The sequence below is a fragment of the Spermophilus citellus genome (assembly GCF_964194105.1).
Source record: "Spermophilus citellus genome assembly, chromosome: 5".
Classification (NCBI taxonomy): Eukaryota; Metazoa; Chordata; class Mammalia; order Rodentia; family Sciuridae; genus Spermophilus; species Spermophilus citellus.
Genome location: NC_138186.1, coordinates 132,862,360 through 132,882,649, shown reverse-complemented (window position 1 = coordinate 132,882,649; position 20,290 = coordinate 132,862,360). Strand labels below are relative to the sequence as shown.

The window sequence follows — 20,290 nt, the reverse complement described above, 5'->3', positions numbered from 1 at the left end:
CAATGATGAAAAACTGACTAAAACAGGAGGAAAATAGGGAAGGGGGAAGAAAGAAAAGAGTTTAAAAGCAATTTTAAGATTTCAGATACATAATTGTGGTAACATGCAGAGCATGAGGACAAATCTTCATTTGGATTTCCTCTGAACACCAGGAGAGATTTGTGTAAGGTGGTGCAATTTAGTTTAGAGAAAACTGATTGCATCAATTACCCTTGGCCTGACTTAACATTTCACTCCAGGGAACTTCCTTGGACTGCCCTCAGGTACACTGCTCTAGAAAAATATGCTCTATGTTGTAAGAAACTGGCTCTTAAGTAAATTCCATTGATAATTCCCCTATTGATTCTATGATAATTCCAGTTTCATCAGAAGGCATTTGAAAAGATTTATAACTTTGCTTCTTCTTTGATTATGTTTTTCTTTGTTTGTTTTTGCTTTTACTAGTTTGACCATTTCTGGCTTCCATTCCACAGCTAAACCATCCATCTCTGGTCCTCCTCTTTGTTGAGGGATTGAGCCCAGGGTTTGTTGGTCTCTCTCCTTTTCTCTCTCCTTTGCTCTCACTCTTTTATTTCATCGGGACAAATTGTGTTGACTCTCAGCACTAATTTTTGTCCTTGTTGATATGTTCCTATACTCCCAAGGTCACACTTAAACATGTTTTAAATGTTTTTTTTTTTTTATTGTTAGAATACTTGTCAAAAAACCATGGAATTTGCAGGGAAATGGATGGCATTAGAGCAGATTATGCTAAGTGAAGCTAGCCAATCCTTAAAAAACACATGCCCAATGTCTTCTTTGATATAAAGAGAGCAAATAAGATCAGAACAGGGAAGAAAAGCATGAGGAAAAGATTAACATTAAACAGAGACGAGTGGGGTGGGAGAAAGGGAGAGAGAAGGGAAACTGTATGGAAATGGAAGGAGACCCTCATTGTTACACAAAATTACATATAAGAGTTTGTGAGGGGAAAGGGGAAAAAAAAACAAGGGAGAGAATTAAACAACAGCAGATGGGGTAGATAGCGAAAATGAGAGGGAAGGGGAGGGGGGATAGTAGGGGATAGTAAAGGCAGCAGAATACAATAGTCATTAATATGGTATTATGTAAAAATGTGGATGTGTAACCGATGCGATTCTGCAACTTGTATTTGGGGTAAAAAAGGGGAGTTCTTAACCCACTTGAATCAAATGTATGGAAGATGATATGTCATGAGCTTTGTAATGTTTTGAACAACCAATAAAAAAAAAAAAAAGAATACTTGTCAAAAGAGGTCACAGTAAGTCCAACAAATAAATGTGACTTTCCTGAGCTGAAAAAAAAAAAAAAAACTCTGCTGTTTTTCCAGAAGAGTTTTGGTTTGTATTCTCAATTTAGGTTCTTCCCTTATTGTACATTTTAGGAACAAGAAAAACTTAACATAGAGCAGGTTATTAGTGAACCACCAGTAACCCTTACTATGGGAAGCTTTAAACTTATTTTCAATTCAAACTGGGAAAGCACAACAGTTTTTAAAAATGACTATGAAGGGCATCTATAGGAAAAAAGAGAGAGAGAGAAGAATAGGAAGAAAATAACTTTGACCTAAATTCACCCCAAAATTATCTCAAGATGGATTATAAACTTAGATATAAAACAAAATATTATAAAACTTTTAGGGGGCTAGGGTTGTGGCTCAGCGGCAGAGCACTCACTTAGCATGTGCCAGGTCTTGGGTTCAATCCTCAGCACCAGATAAAAATCAATAAATAAAATAAAGGTATTGTGTCCAAGTACAACTAAAAAATAAATATTTTTTTAAAAATTAAAAAAAAACTTTTAGGGAAAAATCTTTAAAACCTGGAGCTAGGCAAAGAAATATATATAACACCAAAAACAATCATAAATGGGGGAATTAATAAATTGAACCATATCAAATTAAAACTTTTTGTTCTGCAAAAGACTTAATTAATAAGATGAAAAAACAAACTTCAGTCCAGGAGAAATATTTACAGACCACATAGCTGACAAAGGGCTAATATCTAGAATATTACAAAGAACTCTCAAAATTCAGCAGTAAAAACTTCAACTACAAAGGACTTGAAAAGAAATTTCTACTGAAGAAGATATACAGATGGCTAGTAAACACTTGATAATATATATTTAACTTTATTAGCCATTACAGAAATACAACTAAAACCATAATAAGATATTACTACATCATCAGAATGACTGAAATTAAAATAGTCTTACTACCAAATACTGGTAACAGAGAAACTAGATAACTCATACATTGCTGAAGGGAATGTCAAATGGTCCAACTATTCTGGAAAAGAGTATGGCAGTTTCTTACAAAATCAAACATATACTTATCATTTGATCCAGCAATTATACCTTTGGGCATTTATTCCTGGGAAATGAAAATGTTATATTCACACAAAAACTTGCACACCCATCCAAAGCAGCTTTGTTTGTTACAAAGCTGGAAACAACCCAGTGTTCTTCAATGGAAGAATGATGAAAAAGCTGTAATACATCCTTACCATGGAACACTACTTAGCAATACAAAGGAACAAACTCTTGATACATCCAGCAGCTTGGATGGATCTCAAGGAAACTACAGACTGAGAAAGCCTAATACCAAAGGTTATTTATGATATGAGTCCATTCATGCAATATGGAATATGTAACCTGATTTATCAAGTTACAGAGATTGAGAACAAACTGGCAGTCGTAGGGGGTGTCAGGTAGAGGGAGGGAGGTGAATATGGCTACAAAAGGGTAGTACATGGGATACTGTTTTTGTAACTGCTCTGTGTCTTGACTGTTATGGTAAAACACAAGTCTACACATGTGATAAAAATGCATAACTGGGCATGGTGGTGCATGCCTGTAATCCCAGCAGCTCTGGAGGCTGAAGCAGGAGGATAGAAAGTTCAAAGCCAGCCTTAGAAAAGTGAAGCACTAAGCAACTCACTGAGACTTGTCTCTAAATAAAATACAAAACAGGGTTAGGGATGTGGCTCAGTGGTCGAGTACCCATGAGTTCAATCCCTATAACCACTCACTCCCCCCACAAACTGCATAGAACTAAATATGTATAAAGACACACAATGAGTGCCTATAAACCTGGTGAAATCTGAATAGAGTTGGTAGACTGTATTAATATCAAATTCCTAGTTGTGATATTATATCACATTATCACATTATATTGCAAGATCTTTTCACTGGGCAAACTGAATGAAGAATATAGGATATTTCTCTGATAATCCTTACAATTACATGTGAACAATTATCTCAACATAAAAAGTTATATAGTTCTTTTTATTCTAAATATCCCATTCTCCTAATGCCTCATCTATCACATGCCTGATTCCTACACTTCTTATTTATGATTTCTTATTTTTCATTGGGGCACACCCATTGGAGACAGCCCTCTGTTTGAATACTGATTCTTAGGCTATATGAAATGTATAGAAGAATGCTTACTTTCTGAATCTTAGTTAACTCACTGATAAAATGGAGATAAAGTAATCTATGTCATAGGTTTATTTCGAGCATAAATAAAATAATAAATAAAACACTTATACATAGCAAATCCTTAAATTGTTTTCCTCATTTTCCTATTAACAATCTAAAATCCAGCTTAATTTCTAGATAAATACATCAACAAAAAACTTTTGCATTCTGACTACTAAAATGATTTCTAAATGTTTTAATATTTTGTTCATTTTATTCTGATTATTGAGTGGCTGCATATAGATGTTTAAATCTATAAATCATAGCCTGTCATACACTAGATAACTACTATTTGGATAACAAGAAATGTTTGTATGCTGGACAAGCTCAATCCTTAAAAATTACCTGGTCACTAATGATATCATTTCAGCCATTCAACTTACCTACAAAAATACATTTTTAGTCCTGACCTCCCCCACAAGGTGGTAAGCTTTCAATATGACATAATTTTTAGTTATAGCTCAACCAATTAAGTTACAGAACAGCAAGAACTGAGCATATAATGGACTGAAATTCGAGGTGTGTTTCTAAACACGGGGTTCAGAGCAATCTGCAGGCCAGCTGCAGTCCCTGAGCACCACTAGCCTGAAAGAACTGCTGAAGACAGAAAAAGAAGGACCAAATGTTATTCCTCTACTATTAATTTAAAAAGGACAAAGTAAGTATTTTAATTTCCACTAGTTGCTTGCTCTGCTTATAAACAGTCTCAGAACACGAATATTTTGTTTTTAAAGCACTGATATAATTTTGCAAAAGAATGCTTACCGAGCAAAGTAACTTTGTTTCCGTTCCTTCTTCTCTTCCTTGGTATCCATAATACACAATGAAAGTGCAAAATATTTGGAAAATCCTTTGCTTTAATCAATAAGCCCTGTAATAAAAAATAACAAAGCAACTATAAATTTAAAAGTTTATAATGGCCAATATGAAGAATAAAGCACAGGAGAGCTACATGGCCAAAACAAATGAAGGATAAACTTTAACCAGGAACAGAGTCACATGAGCCAAATGTAAAATGTAAAATGCCCATTGGGGGAAAACGTGCACACACACACACACACACACACACACACACACATCTATAATTAGAAGAGAGATGTTAAGCCACATAGCAAAATGCTTATGGAAAACCAAACTATTTTTCTCGTAGTTAACAATTTATTTCAAAATGTCCAAAATGAAAACCTTCACTGGTGTAGAAGATTATAGTCTAGTGGTGCAGATGCAAATTATTTTTTAATATTGGATTCATAATCACTATTTCCAAGTAATTAATAATTAATATGTCTCATATATAATTATGCAAAATGGCTCACTTAGGTGTTTACAAGAATGTTTTTTCTTTAAAAATAAAATAACTTCAGCATTCTATTTTAGTTTCAGTAACATGCCAGCAAGTACATCCCATTTGAACAAATGTGGAAATGAAAGTTCAAAGACTTGGGCTGGGGATGTGGCTCAAGCGGTAGCGCGCTCGCCTGGCATGCGTGCGGCCCGGGTTCGATCCTCAGCACCACATACAAACAAAGATGTTGTGTTCGCCGATAACTAAAAAATAAATATTAAAAAAAATTCTCTCTCTCTCCTCTCTCACTCTATCTTTAAAAAAAAAAAAAAGAAAGTTCAAAGACTTAAGAAGCTGTTCTTCAGAATAGCTTTATATGCCTGCCTCTCCCCGCTGCCTGACACCCTCACCTCTGCTTGCCAGCAGGGTTTAAACCTATAATGAAAGGTTGTCTCCAGATCAATCTTCCTTAAATACCACTTTCATCATGCTATTCCCCTGCTCAAAAATTTCCAATGTCTACTTACTACCAGCTTCCCCAAATGAAATTTCCTGCAGAGCATTAACACTCCTAAAATGTCTCCTTTTGCCTTGAAGCAAAAATATGTTCACTAATCAAATTCAAATTTTAAAAAAGCAAAGTTATAGTTAAAAATTAAAATTTGTTTATTCATTTCAATATAATACACCATTTAATCCACAATACATATCACATGAAAAGTACTATGGTAAGTCCCAGTGTTCAAGGGTAAATGAGACAAGATATGTCCTCTAAAAGAAATCACAGTCTGATGAGGGAGACATAGGATTTCAAGACAATGAGGTTGCAAAGCAGGCAAGAGCTATAGGACAAACACTTAATTAGCTCCATTTTAGCCACAAGGTACATATTTCAAAATATCATGTGGTACATTATAAATATACACATTTTGACAATTTAAAACACAAATATTTAAAACAAGAATACTTGAACTTCATGTAGGGTCCACTCTGTGCCCTTGTCACACACACACACTAAGGTTGTAAGTGTGGGCTTCCCAGGTAAGGGTCAGAGGAACCAGCTCTGTCTTGAATAAGAACACAATAGTTCCCTGCTACTCCAGGGTCCACTGTGAAGTGGAGTAACAGTGGGAGCTGAAGGTAAAGGCACGGAAGGATCAAGGTCAGAGAGGACTTTAACCCTAACTCTATATCATGTGCTACCTGCCTCTTCACTGCACCCATTGGCTCTTACTGAGAGATCATGCTGAACCCCACAGCAGCACTTCTAGTAGCCATTACCAAACTGATCAGAGCCAGCTCATGACATGCAATGGGGTTTTCATGAGGGCATGTGGCATAATCATATACAGAGCTAGAAGATGGACTTGAAGGATTAAGAAGAAAGGTGAAGTGGATGGATTAGAAAGAAATCACAGTAAAACTAGTGAAGAGAGCAAGACCCAAACATAGGCAGCAGTATCTAATCCAGAAAGAGGGGAAATGGATTCATGAAATACTTTGGGGACAAATGAGTTGGAATTTGGTGACCCATTCCATACAGACAAGGTAGGAAAGGAAAGACTTCCAGAAGGCCCTCTACCTCTCTGCTTCAGGGACCAGGTGGACTATGAAAGGAGAGAAAAAATATAATACACAAGAAGAGGGCAGACTGTGTGTGGTATCAGGGGACAGAAGAAGGTGAGAAATCGATTTTTGGCATGTTGCCTTTAGGGTGCCTATGGATGGCCATCCCAAGATGATTCACCAGACATTTGATGATGTCAAAAGCACAGGAGGGCAATGAGAGCAAGATAAAAATAAAATAAAATTTACCAGTATATGGTTATAGTTAGGAAAAAAGGAAAAAAAAAACAAACAAAGATGAGATCATCCTGGGAGCTTGACAGTTGTGCACAAGACCCTTATGGAACCATGGAGATAGTCCCAGCTCTTACTGTCCATCGCTATGTCCCTGACATGGCTCTGCCATCAAGGAGCTTATCACCCAGTGGAAAAAAAGACATGGATAAATAACTAAAATGTAGGGTAGTAAATTGGAGCTTGCCAATGAATAAAACTGGGAATCTAGAACATGCAAAGCTCAACTTTGATTAAGGCGACAAAAATCAACCTTTCAAGGTGGTTAGGATATTTCAATAGGTAAAGAAGAGAGAGAAGCAGTTCCAGCAGGAGGGAATGGAATCAACAGAATGGGAGTCAAAAGGCAAGAAAGACAGAGTGGTCACCTGGCAGGGAAAGGGGGCCCCTGATGCCTGTTTACCATGTCATTTATTTCAATATACTCTCCATGTTATTTCTATTAATTCTTCTAATCACATGATGATTCAGATATCTTTATTTCCATTAAGCTAAAGCTGAGAGATGCCTTAATTTCCCTAATTCATCAACACTAGCTTCAGTGGAACAGGGATTTTAATCTAAATTTGTGTACATTTCAGTGTTTTTCAATAACCTTTGGGGCCAGAAAGCAACTGTAGATGAACTAGAAAATGTAATGTGGAATCTATAACATCGAGTGCCTCAACACAGACTCTGCAGGTTAAAACAAATGGAGCTGGCCTTTGTGGGAGGGGGTCCTTGAAGACCTCCAATCTGTGAGGCAGTGGGTGTGGTAGCCATGCTACAATTAGTTGAGGTAATTAAAACTCATCCAAGAATTTGGATGATGAAAGAAAGAAGAAAAAGGAAAGAGGGTGGCTGAGTGTCTGACTCTGGAGAAGAGTCTCTCACTGTGGGGTGAACCTACTGGGCTCCTCCTCGACTCTTAACCTTTATCTTACTCTTTCTGCAGGCTTGAGGTAGTCATGTTCTCCTCCTTTTCCTAACCAGATCTGTCAGAAGGCCTAATTCCACTGATGTGCTCTTCTCTCTCTTCATCAGGAACTTACTTCACATGTTACTTGTCAATTCCTATGAGGCACACACACTGTGTCTTACACTGTGTCACACACTGTGTGACAAGGTCACTTCACCTAGCCTCCTCAGCTCCAAACCATCACCACCAAGTCTCACTGTTTCCTTGTACTTCCCTAAAAACCAGGCACCAAAGTAGATAGAAAATCCATATAAGAGCTAAATTAATTCAGAATTGGAGATAAGGTCAACTATATGGCAGATCGATAAAAATGGAAGGATTTGGGCTGGGGTTGTGACTCAGTGGCAGAGTGCTTGCCTGGCATTTGTGAGGCAGTAGGTTCAATTATAAATACCACATATAAATAAATGAATAAAATAAAGGTTCATAAAAATCTTTAAAAAAATGGAAGTATTCCTCTCAAATTAATAATTACTTGAGGATGGGGAATGTAGACTCATGCCAGCTTCTTTCAGATTCCTGAAGGAATAGAATCCAGGGCTCCCAACCATGCCTGGGGCCAGGTGGCTTATTTTGAAATTCTTCTCCTACATGCCAAAAACACATAATGATCTGTTTATTGAGTTTCTCCTCATGAATAAAAATGAAGTCATAACAATCTAATTGGTACATTTTTATATTGCAAGCTGAGCCAGAAACTAATATTTGATTCCAGTAGAAAAACACTGACAAAACTAAGCAGAAGAGAAACAGATTACATGATCCTAGGATCAACAACTGGTGCTGCTGTGTCTGCTTAGACCAAGTAAAGCTTTTATTTTATTTTTCAATATTCTATTAGATAAATAAAAATATGATAATCTATGGTTTCTTTTAAGTTTCTATGAATTAACTCCTTAAACAAGGCAGATTCAGTCCTTTCCACTCGAAACACAGGAGCAGATTAACCAGAAAGAGGTAGGCAGTAGATGCTATAAAAATGATTTGCACAGAGCATCACACAGCAGCTTTCATGCTTCAGTGAAGAACCAAAGCTCCTTAAATCAAACTCTAATGGGAACTACATTTTCCATTATAAGTGGTTATAACAGGCTTCTTAAAAGCCCTTCATTCACTTAATGTTGATTTTTCCACACATCAATACACTCTAGACTCATCCAAACACTGACTTACAAGAGTCTCCTGCATTTATGGTGTATTGCAGATCACAAAGAATTTTACAAGAGAACACAAGATGGATCTTCAGCCTAAATTTTTCTTTTTGCACTCTTAAGTCAGGACAGCCCATTTCAACCCAAATTCAGTTCATTACTCAAAAACAATGGCACACAGAAATATTCACCTCATAAGAAATTTGTTAAAGACAAAGTATTTTTTTTGTATTACTAGTAGAGTGTGTTCAATTTGAGAACATGGCACTGCTTAAAGAGAATTCTAGAACAGAGACTTCCGTAACTATATCTATGTGAACTGCACAGCACAGCAAGCACAGCATGGCTTTTTGTATTCACATCTAACACACTGCAGTTTTTTGAACACTCAGGCATAACCAGGCAGAACTAATCTATGATACCCATCAACTGTTTTTCCAACAACATGTTTCCTAATACACAAATGAAATAATAATAGGAACATGCATGCTGGCCTGGTCACACAGAGTTTTTCCACTGAAGGAACAGACCAAAATGTACTTTCCATGCAGACATTTCCCCTTAGAAAATACTTACACTTATACCCATACATGATGGGTATTCAGTCTCTCTCAAAGCTACATACTCACCTAAACAAAAGAAGAATATTCAAATTTCAGTGTTAACCAAGGTCAGAAATTTGAATACTTTCTTTAACAAGAAACTGAGGAAGACAGAACCAGGTACAAATGTGTGCCACAAACCCACAGGGGAACAACCAAGAGGCAATGCCCCCAAATAAGAAAATGTGTATCACAAAAGCAAAGCAGTAACAAAAAAGCAAAGTAAAGGTGAGAAAGAGCCAAGAAGTTAGGACTTAAGCAAAGTGATGATTGAGGGAGGGCTACCAATCTGCCACTTGGGAAAGTGGTATAAATTGTCTTTGGATGGCAAAATGAATGGAGAACTCGACCCTTGGTCCATTTTTTCTCTGCCCAGGGAACTTAAATTTTACCTGAAAAGAATTAAGCAAATGGGATTGTCAGTGCTTTCTTAGCTGAGTGAAGAAAATCCATCAAAGCTCCTAGCTATTCTAAATGAAGACCCATCTCTGGGCTAGACCGATCATTCTACAACCTCTAAGAAGAGGACATACAAATGACATTTCTACAATGTAGAAAGCAGAAGTTGTCAAAGATGTGAAAAATGCCCCAAACCTAAAAACTGGAAAATGCATTTTAAATTTCAACACAATGTTAGAAAGGGGACTGTACAAACTACACAATGGGGGACATCACATTGATCCTCAGGTGAGCTCAAGAACTGATCATTAAATAGCAACCCGTGAACTCTGAGACCCAGAATGGTTACCCAGAAAGAAACCATTTGGCAGAACACGGTGGGTCCCATACTGAAACCTTCCACCATCAACCAAGAACTCTGATGCAGATCCAAAGAGGAAGGCAGCTTTCTTCAGACATGAAACTCAGGAAGAACAGGCAGCAGCATCATCAGCTGGTAAAATGAGAAGCAGTGATTGCTCTGGTGTGGGTAGACAGAAGCACAGAGCACAGAGGGGAAGCACTGACTTAACTGGAAGGGAAAGAGAGTCAGGGAAACCTTCCTAGGTAATGTCAGTCCTGGGCTATGAAGGAGGCACAGGAATGTCCCACTGAATGCAGCAGAATGAGGATGTGCACACCACTGAAGGGAACCTGTGGTGCTCAGGGAATTCTGACTGGTCTGGTATGGCAGGAGCGCAGGGCTGATGGAGGAGAGGAGGTTGAGGGGGTGATGGCTTAGTCAAATACACTGACCTCATTTCCCTCTTTGATATAGCGACTATTCCAGGAAATCAGGGATTCCGAAGCAAACACAGTGGAACTGTGTGTAAGAGGCATTTGATCAATTTCTCTTGATCTGCTTATGGATAAGATGGAAAAATGTGGATTGGATGTGTGATTGGGTTTTCCCATGATCAGATCAAGAAAATCACTGAAGAACTGAGCCACAAGGTATGTGCTGACTGACTCAGGTCTGGAAGCTGACCTCAACCTTCAACCTGAAAAGGAGATGTTAATAGCAAAAGGTAATATTTTTTCTTAGGCCCTGTCCTTGCCAGTAAATTTAGCACTGACTAAAATGAAAATACAGCGGCCTCCTCATCAGCCTTTTGGAGGGATAAAGGATATCCTGGATAACTGCACTCAGAAAGACCTCAGCTATTCATATAAGGGAGTCAGTTATTATAAGGCAGAATTTACCCCCATATGAGTCTTTTGTTCTATTGGTGAAGTGGTAAGGGATGAGAGAGGTACGGTTAAGTGTCAGCACCAGCAAATGTGATTTGTGGTTTTAGATGACAGTAAGATCCATATGCCCATTAGTACCCCCACAAAGGCACTAATGCAATCAAAATAAAAAGATTAGATAGTCAGTCTGTCTCACATATTTGAGGATTAGAATATATCAGGATTACTGGATTTAGTTCTAAGTCTCACACTTACAGAAGAAAACAGGGTAATAAGAGCAACCAGGATTGTTAAATGGCATAAAATTAATTTTAAAAAATATTAGTCAAGGGAGTTGGTCATGTTTAGCCTAGAGAGAATAATTTTGATTAAATAACTGTTTTTAAATATCGGAAAGACTGTTATTCAGTATAGGATTTAGGCTTGATAGATCTTCAAGGGTTACACTCAGGATGAAACATTAGCTATGGAGGGAGGGAGATCATGGCTCAGCATAAGGAAGAACTGTCTTACAAACAGATGCCAAGAGCAGCCTGCAGATTGAATGGCTTCCTAATCACCAAAAGTGATTTAGCACAAACTGAGTGGCCACTTTTTTGGGATTGCTATAAAATGCAATATTCAGCCTTATCAAAAACAACACCCTCATCTAAAGAGATAAATATTGTATTATATGCCCTTTTTAATATTGAAATGAAATTCACAGATAATATAACCTACTTACACACTTGATTTTATGAAATCAGTATGATGCCCAAAGGAAAGTATCTGGTAACAGCTATTTCAATATATAAATTCTCAGGTTTTAAAAATGCATGTAATGCCAAAAAATAAATGTATAGCAAGAATTTCAAGAAATACATTCACAAGCATGAGTTCATAAAAGACATAACCAAATACTCAGGTGCTTGCAACTTATGTAGGACAAGTTTAGATACAGGAGAAGAATGATTAGAAACTATTTTGCTACATACAAGAAGCACAGGAAGATGAAAAGCAGTCATGATGGGAGGGGTGGGTACTAGGGAAATTGGGAGAGACACAAGCCTGATTAGAATCCAGACTCTACCACCTATAAGATAAGTAGCTTAGCTGGACACAGTGGCACTTGTCTATAATCCCAATAACTTAGGAGGCTGAGGCAGGAGGATCACAAGTTTGAAGGCAACCTCAGAAACTTGGACACTGACTCAGTTAAAAAGAATTGTGATGTAGCTCAGTGGAAAAGTGCCTTGTGTTCAATCCCAGAACAAAAAGAAAAGAAAAAAAAATGTAGGCTTGGACAAGTTAACTAATTTCTCAAACCCTTATCTATAAAAGAGCTGTTATAGAGATTAAATGTGTTTTAAAATGTGTCTTTAAAGTCTGATGCCCTAGGGAACAGGAAAATATAGCTCTTGACTGATGCATTTCAGTGAATCCTAACATTCAAGAGCTGGATTCAAATTTATCCCAATTTTTAAAAAAATAACATTTTTTGAACATTGACAAGATACACCAAATTTTTGTTAAATGCCAGTGTTATTTAATATTTATGGCTATATAAAGGAGTTAATATTCTTATGTTTTTCAGATAAAGGAGTCTCATGTTGAGAAAGATTTTTTTCAAGATCAAACCTGAGTCCAATCCATAAGAGTTTTACCAGAATGATCAGTTCTTGTCTAATACCAAAAAAGGAACCACTAATAATATTACCACATAGGATTTTCACATCAACTTATGGTTCTTTCTGGATTTAACCACCAGCTTTCAAGGCACTTGCCCTTCAGGATGTAAATACCGACTTGTGTTCAGGTTAGATATACTTACTAAATGTATGGCAATGACCTTGTCAGTGCCTTCAATCAATATTTGTTTGCTGATTGGAATTTAAAGAGTTAAGTACATCCTCTCAATTCCCCGAATTAAGTGAATTATCTCTTAAGTTTTCAGAAGTGTGTTTGGATATGCCAGAAATATTTCTGTTAGCAGTTGGTAATTCTTTTTTTGTTTCTGTTATCTCAAATGTTAATCTTCTGCCAATCTAATTATTTCTCCTACACAAAACAGAATTGACAAATACAGAGAACCAGAATTTAGGATTCTAATTTTTTTAAATTTCTTTATTGATTTTAAATTACAAAAGTTGTTTTTTGGGCAAACACTAGAATTGTAGCTCCTTTCTAGAACTAAAACTTGTGGTTCTGTAAAAATTCTACCAAAGACATTGAATGTATTAAAGCTCATTCTTTCATTAATACTTGTAACATATAAAAGTCAGTTCTGAACAGCTTTTTGCTTGCATAAAAAGGTATTTTAAAGGGAGACATCTGCATCAAATTAGATGAAAAGTTATTGAAGGCAACAAAAGCATGATAGAGTCTATTCTGTTGATCTCATCTCCCAACAACAACAAAAATCTGGGTACTTATTGCTTATATATGATTGCCCCTCACAAGTTGGGGAAAATATGGTGCCCGTATCAGATTTTTGGAGGCACCTTCTACTATTGTGACTCTAAGATAAATCTAAATGTAAGGAGCTCCAAGCATCAAGAAAGAAAGAGGTGATGTGGGAAGAAAAGTCTTGTTTTCAATTACTTCTGGAATTCATTTTAATATCACCAGACAGACTCATTCCTAATATCATAGGTTCTCTAGCTTGTTGAACTTTTCCACAGACATTTTTTTAGCCTTATCAAGGAATAAAATCTTCTTTCTTCTCTATTGCTGCAGATCTCAGTTTTATTCCCCAAAGTCCTGCAGAGCACAGGCCCCCATGTGAATCACTGTGCCTATACCTGTACTCATGGCAAAGGCCTCCAGCCCTGCCAGGGTCCTGGTCTTGCACCATGCCCAACTCCTTCAGCTCCTTCCAGGAGAGAAATAAGTGAGTTCTGCAGCCACCGCAACTATTACTATGGCTGCTGTTATCCTTGTTTGGTGGGGTTGTCTAGTGGATGGATCTAAATTAAAGAGTTAATGAAAACAAAATCAATGAAATAATGGTTAAAAGGTGTTCTAAAATAAAGGAAATGTCTTTCCAAAAAACACATATGGCCTGTAAAGAGTAGTTTTTGAGGATTAAATGTGTCTTCTGAGACTTTATCATAAGAGACAAGGGGTTCACTTTACCAGGTGAAATGCCATTTCACCTAGGAAAAGATCACATCTGTCTCAGTTGTGGTTGAGATATGAGATTGGATATGTTTGCAAAATACAGTGACAATATGCTCAAACATGTAAAAATGTAAAATAAAAAATAAAAAATGATCACTCGTAATTTGCTTTCAGCATATTTATTCACATGGAGGATTTAAGTGTCAATATTCAGTTAGTAGTGCTGTGTAATATTTATGAGTTGTTTTCAATACAGAAAGCATTGAAAAACCTACTTTATACCTGCCACTATACTAGTATTTAGATAAATAGGGTCTAAAACCTATGAACACAAAAAGAACTCAATATGCTCTCAAGAAGCTCCTGCCCCTTTTTAAGGTTCTGGGGATTTTACCACTGAGCAACATACTCATCCCTTTTTATCTTTTATTTCAAGACAGCGTCTTGCTAAGTTGTTTGGGGCCTTGCTAAGTTGCTGAGGTTGGCCTTTAACTTGCAATCCTCTTGCCTTAGACTCCTAAGCTGCTAGGATTACAGGCATGTGCCACTGCACCCAGGGGGGGAAAAAAAAAAAAAAACAACTCCTATTTTTGACAAGGGCAATGAGTTACATAAAATAATCAAGAAAAAGGGGTCTGGAATTTTTATGTTAAATGTACAATGCACAGAGGAAGTGCAATGGGAGATGAAGAAGGGGCCAGGTAACATGGGCCAACATTATTTGGGAAAGTCTCAGGAGTGGGACATACTCCAAAACTATAATTCATGGTTGTATGTCAGTAATGCTATACAACTATCACCTCCGTGAATTGCAAACAGTTTTATCCTGAATGAAAATGTTCTCTATCAGAGCATACTCAAGAAGACAGCAATTCTACCAGATTCTGTCTCATCTGTTTTGGGTGACAATGGAAAGGCAAATAATGTGCTTCGGTCAATACAGAATGTGGTAGATGCACTAATGTGGGCTCAGAAAGAAGGCCTAACAAGTATCCGTGGGTCAGGAAATGTGACCAATGTGAAAGTCAATCAGTTTTGTGAAGTACTCTGGACTTTTCCTGGAAAAAAAAAAATTAAGCATATAATATTCAGCTATAATTTTTCAGGAGACTGGGTTAAGAAACCAAGTCTATGGTTTATGTACATTTTCTTTGACAAGTTGGTTGAGATGATGTAAAAATTCTTGTAGAATTCTAAAGAAAAATGGCTCTTCAATAGTCTGGATTGTTGTTCTCAATGTATTCCTTTCCCTCACAGTAACAGAATTAGAATTAGATATCCATACTCTTTGCTATGCAACTTTTGGTGCTTTAAATTAGTACAGAAAGCAGGTATACATCACCATTCAGTTTGGTATGTGACTTGTTTGGATCAATAGAGTATGTGGATTAACAGTGCTATTTATTCAGACACTAGACATGAAGAGACCTAGTAAGTTTCTGCTATCAGAAGAGTATGCTCCAGGTAGCTGATTTTCCTTCTTCCACTTCAGTCCCAGGAAAAAGTCATATGAAACAGACCTGAACCTCAGCCTCAGCTTTGAAGTCCAGCTCAGCCCTCCCATGTCCAGCCCTGCCAAGAGCAGCCAAACTACAGTCAACCTGCAGGTCCATGATTGTGAGATAAGTATTTGTGAATCAAAGCCACTGAGGTTTGCAGTTTGTTATGCAGTATTATCAGAACAAAAGGTGGATCCATTCCCAGCTTTCCCAGTAATCTCCATACTGCTTTCCAAATTGGCCTCACCATTTTGCAGCCCCACCAGCAGTGTACAAGTGTACCCTTTTCCCCACATCCCCGCCAACACTTATTGTTAAGTTTGACTTCATAATGGCTGCCAATCTTACTGGAGTGAGATGGTATCTTAGGGTGGTTTTGATTTGCCAAGCCCTAAAAAACAAATGCCAAATGTCTGCTTTGATATAGAGCATCTAAGAACAGAACAGGAAGGAAGAGCATGAGGAAAAGACTACAGTAAACAAAGACGAATGGGGGGAGAGAAACGGAGAGAGAAGGGAAAGCATATGGAAATGGTAGGAGACCTTCAATGATACATAAAATTATAAGAGGTCATGAGGGGCAAGGGGGAGGGGAAAAAAGGGAGAGAATTGAACAACAGCAGGGGAGGTAGAGAGGGAAGATGGGAGGGGAGGGGAGGGGAGGGGGGATAGTAGGGGATAGGAAAGGTAGCAGAATACAACAGTCACTAATACGGCATTATGTAAAAATGTGAATATATAACAGATGTGATTCTGCAATCTGTATTTGGGGTGAAAATGGGAGTTCAAAACACAATTTGAGTCAAATGTATGAAAGATGATATATCATGAGCTATGTAATGCTTTAAATAATCAATAAAAAAAAAAAAAGGCCCAATACAGCCTTGTAAACATCCTGATCCACAAACAACTTTATGGAGTTTTACCAGGAAGATCAAAACCACACAGTATATAACACCACCTACATGAATAATTTTATTTAAGGCCTGAGATACCAAAGCCCAGAGTCAGAAGCAGCTAGCTGACACCAATAGCTGAGGCTATTTGTCATTTAACCCATATCCAACCTGCATGGCTCTCAGGTGTTAGCTAAGAAAGCATCATTAGACACCTTATGCACTGTCCTGATGTGTTGTTCTGGAAACTCTCATATTATTGTTATGGATTGAATTGTGTCACACTGAAAAAGGTAAGTTAAAGTCATGGTCCTCAGTGCTCCATAATGTGACTTTATTTGGAAATTGGATTATTACAGGTATAATTAATTGAGGTCATACAGGAGTAGTATGGACCCTTTACCCAATATGCCTGGCACTCTTATATTGGCCATGATACACACACAGGGAAACAGCTACTTGAAGACAGGCAAACCTGGAGTAATGTAGCCACAAACCAAGGAATACCAGAAAACCACCCAAAGTCTAAAAGAGGCATAGGGGGATTTCTCTAAAGGTTTCATAGGGCGCTGACAACTTTAAATAGCTTCCAGAACTATAAAAAAAATTCCTGCTGTTTGAAGTCACCAAGTGTGTGGTTCTCTGTCATGGCAGCCCTAGGAAACTAATACACTAAATTTTAACATTTTTAACATCCTTTTACTTTTATTTGAATTTACTTTATGCTGAATTTATTCCCTTGCCATAAGTTTTTGTTTATTTAGTTTCTTCTGGGATATCTTCCTCTTCTGTGCAACCTCCTCTTCCGGTTTAGAAGCAATTTATTGCTTTTCAGTGAGGATCACCTCAATGTGACAGGGGGAACTCATGTATGGGTTAATCCAACCATGACCTCTTTCAGTACAGTGGAGCATCTTGGGTGCTTTGTTCACCCAGGTGTGTTCAATGACCAAAGAATCTATGTCTAAACCCTTAAGTTCAGCATTCCTCCCTGCATTTTTAAGCATGTGCAGCAAAAATGCAGCACTTTTTGGTCCACTAGCCCTGAGTCCAGCCCCACTGTTTGGCCTGGACACACCTTCCAACTCCACCACTGTAAGGCCAGAATGATACACATTGCTTCTTTAAAGTTATATCTTTCTGGTTTTCAGGTATTCCTCGGTTTGTGGCTGTATTCCTTGGTGGCTTTTCAGATGTGCATACCCTTGATGACCCGTGCAATTTCATGAGTGTTCTTAAAAGTGAACACGAAGATTTGAACCTCTTTATCTGCATGATTTTGTGGTGTTTTTTAGGTCAAGAGAGTAGTGGACCATTTTCACAGATCACCTCAGGTTGCTTACAGGAAGAGGAAGCTTAAATTACTTTTATAGACTATCACTGTTCCAAAAGAATACTACTCAAAAAATTTGATTACTTTCATACTGTGTCTATTCTGCCACTTCTTCTTATAAAGGTATTTTAAGTATTGGAGCAGGAAGCTCATCCAGTTGACATCAATATTCAAGAGATAATTCAAGCACAACTTACCTGAGTAGGCAGACTAAGAACTGATCTCATTATCAAAGAAATATTTTAACATAAAATGGGTTTTGAAATATTCTAAAAAAGCAGCATTACCCTGTATGCCACTAATATCACACTTTCTTTAGCAACTTTACACTAACAACAATCATGTTGCTGGGTTCCTTCCTGCACATTTATGCTACCTTGTGTCATTTTCTAATTCTTTCCAACCAGACTGAAAGCCCTATAAAGACATAGAGCATAAGTGTGCTCACGAACATACATCACAACTCCTTGTTTAGGCTGAACACAGAATCCATGGTTAAGTTCATTGTTTTACTTGTTATAGCTAAGTAACAGAAACTTATTTCAGGTTATGGAACAATAAGTTCTTGCCTTTTACTTAGGTTAATGGTTTCCACTCTTAAAACTCCTATTCCACAGAAACGAAAGTATCTGAGCATGAAATCCTAAATTTTTACTTATAAAGACATGTCTTTTGCACCCATATATGCATTGTAAGATATTAAAAAAAAATAGAAGCCACAAAAAGAAAAGTTGATATAGATCTCCTAACAATTGCTTCTCTACCTCTCATGGAATCTAGACTACTGGTCTAGATCATCAGAGTAGATTTGTGAAAACATCAGGATTTGGTCTTTTCTAGGAAATGCAAGATCTATGATATTCTCACATTTGTGAACTTTAAATCTATTCTCTGACAGATTCATGAAATTGTCGAGATGAAACAAGCAATGTTTTATAGTTGATGATAGAGTTGTCCTTGTAACTAGGATTAATTTGTATACTACTAGACCCTATTATAAATGCATTTGCTAACTGCAGTGTTCTCTGTTAATTGAGCCCTTTATTTCTGTAGATTTTTGTACTAAAAATCTCTTATCAGATCTTCAACTAAAAAAAAAATGAAAGAAATGACAGAACATGCTGATCTTGAAAATATGAAAAGAGAACCGTGTGCAAAGGGGAAGACAGAACCAAAACCTCATCAATCATTTCTATAAATGTCAACAACACAATAGCATCGAATCTTCCTGTGTTTCCTGTACAAGTATGTGGATAATGCTGTGCTAGAAAACCAAAGAACAGAGAATAATGCAAAACACAACTCCTGTAAGCTTATTGCAAGAAGAACTTAGCAATAATGTGAGTCAATTTTTAGTTCATTTGTGGTAAAAAAAAAAAAAACTTATTTATCAAAAGAATTGAAATTAGATTAAAATAGATAGCTTGGACAGTGTTCATAAAATTAAATATCAGTCTGGTGTGGAAGACTGACTTTAAAGAAACGTGAAAGAAACTTCAGAAAAGGAGGGCAGGAGGTAGCTTGGAGTCTGGAATTTCTCTCCTGTACACGTGGAATTACTGAGTATCCAGATCCCAGTATCCAGTGGGAGTGGGAGGTATGGCTGAATGTGTAAAATGTGGAAAGAATATGGTGTCATCATCACCTAAGCAGTATTCTCTGGCTTAACTTCCCAAGAGAAAGCCACCACTAACACAATTTCATAAATCATTTCACTTGGCCTAGTTATTCTTCTATGATATGAGGTTGGGTGCTGGTTAAAATGAGGTAGAGTGCTTGCCTAGCATTTGTGAAGCTCTGGGTTCATTTCTCCAGTACTGCAAGAGAGAGAGAGAGAGAGAGAGAGAGAGAGAGAGAGAGAGAGAAAGAAAGGGGGTGGATTTAGGGCTGATCTATACACAAAGTAAGCAAGCTAAATGTAAGAAAATACCAAGCAGATGATGTGTGGGTGAAGGGATTGAGGAAGTGAAATATTAGCAGCTTCAAAAAGAGGAAGAGAAAGTAAAATATGTCAAAATGAATATGCATTTGGTAAAGAATAGGAATATAAAACTTATGTGAAACATTATTGGTAATAATTTTAACAATTATCATTGTACTATAACAATGTGAAAAAATATATAAATCGTCTATAATTGATGAGTCAATGGGAAAAGAGCTTTAATATTTGGTCACTTTGTCTTTTCTTCTATACATACAGTTTGATGTTTAACTTAATTATTAGGAACATCTCCCATGTGGTTAAATATTGTTCAAAACCATTATTTTAATGGCTAAATATTTTATCATATGTAAGCACTATCTCCTTAAAATTACTCCATTGTTAGATTTTTCTTAAATTTTTCATAATTCCCTTTATAATAACTAATAAAGAATTGCTTACTCTGTGCCAGGCAGAGTTCCAACTTACCTAATTCTCTGTATGATGTAGGAGGTAGATACTATTATTATCTTCATCTGACAGATGAGGAAAATCATGG

The 20,290-nt window shown here is 37.0% G+C and overlaps 1 protein-coding gene and 1 pseudogene across 3 annotated transcripts in view; both read right to left on the bottom strand.

The window, feature by feature from the left end:
* The window catches only part of NCOA7 (nuclear receptor coactivator 7), a 123,761-nt gene extending 119,394 nt beyond the window's left edge, over positions 1 to 4,367 (bottom strand). For both annotated transcript variants that reach the window (XM_081295833.1, XM_081295834.1), the window contains exon 1: positions 4,264 to 4,367. In XM_081295833.1, the coding sequence (XP_081151959.1) occupies positions 4,264 to 4,313 (50 nt within the window). In that variant the 5' untranslated portion in view covers positions 4,314 to 4,367. The remainder of the gene's footprint in view (positions 1 to 4,263) is intronic.
* A 12,841-nt stretch (positions 4,368 to 17,208) lies between these two features.
* Positions 17,209 to 17,793, bottom strand: LOC308649949 (large ribosomal subunit protein uL22-like; annotated as a pseudogene). The gene has a single exon. The product of its transcript is annotated as a large ribosomal subunit protein uL22-like (transcript).
* Between the last annotated feature and the right edge of the window lie 2,497 nt (positions 17,794 to 20,290).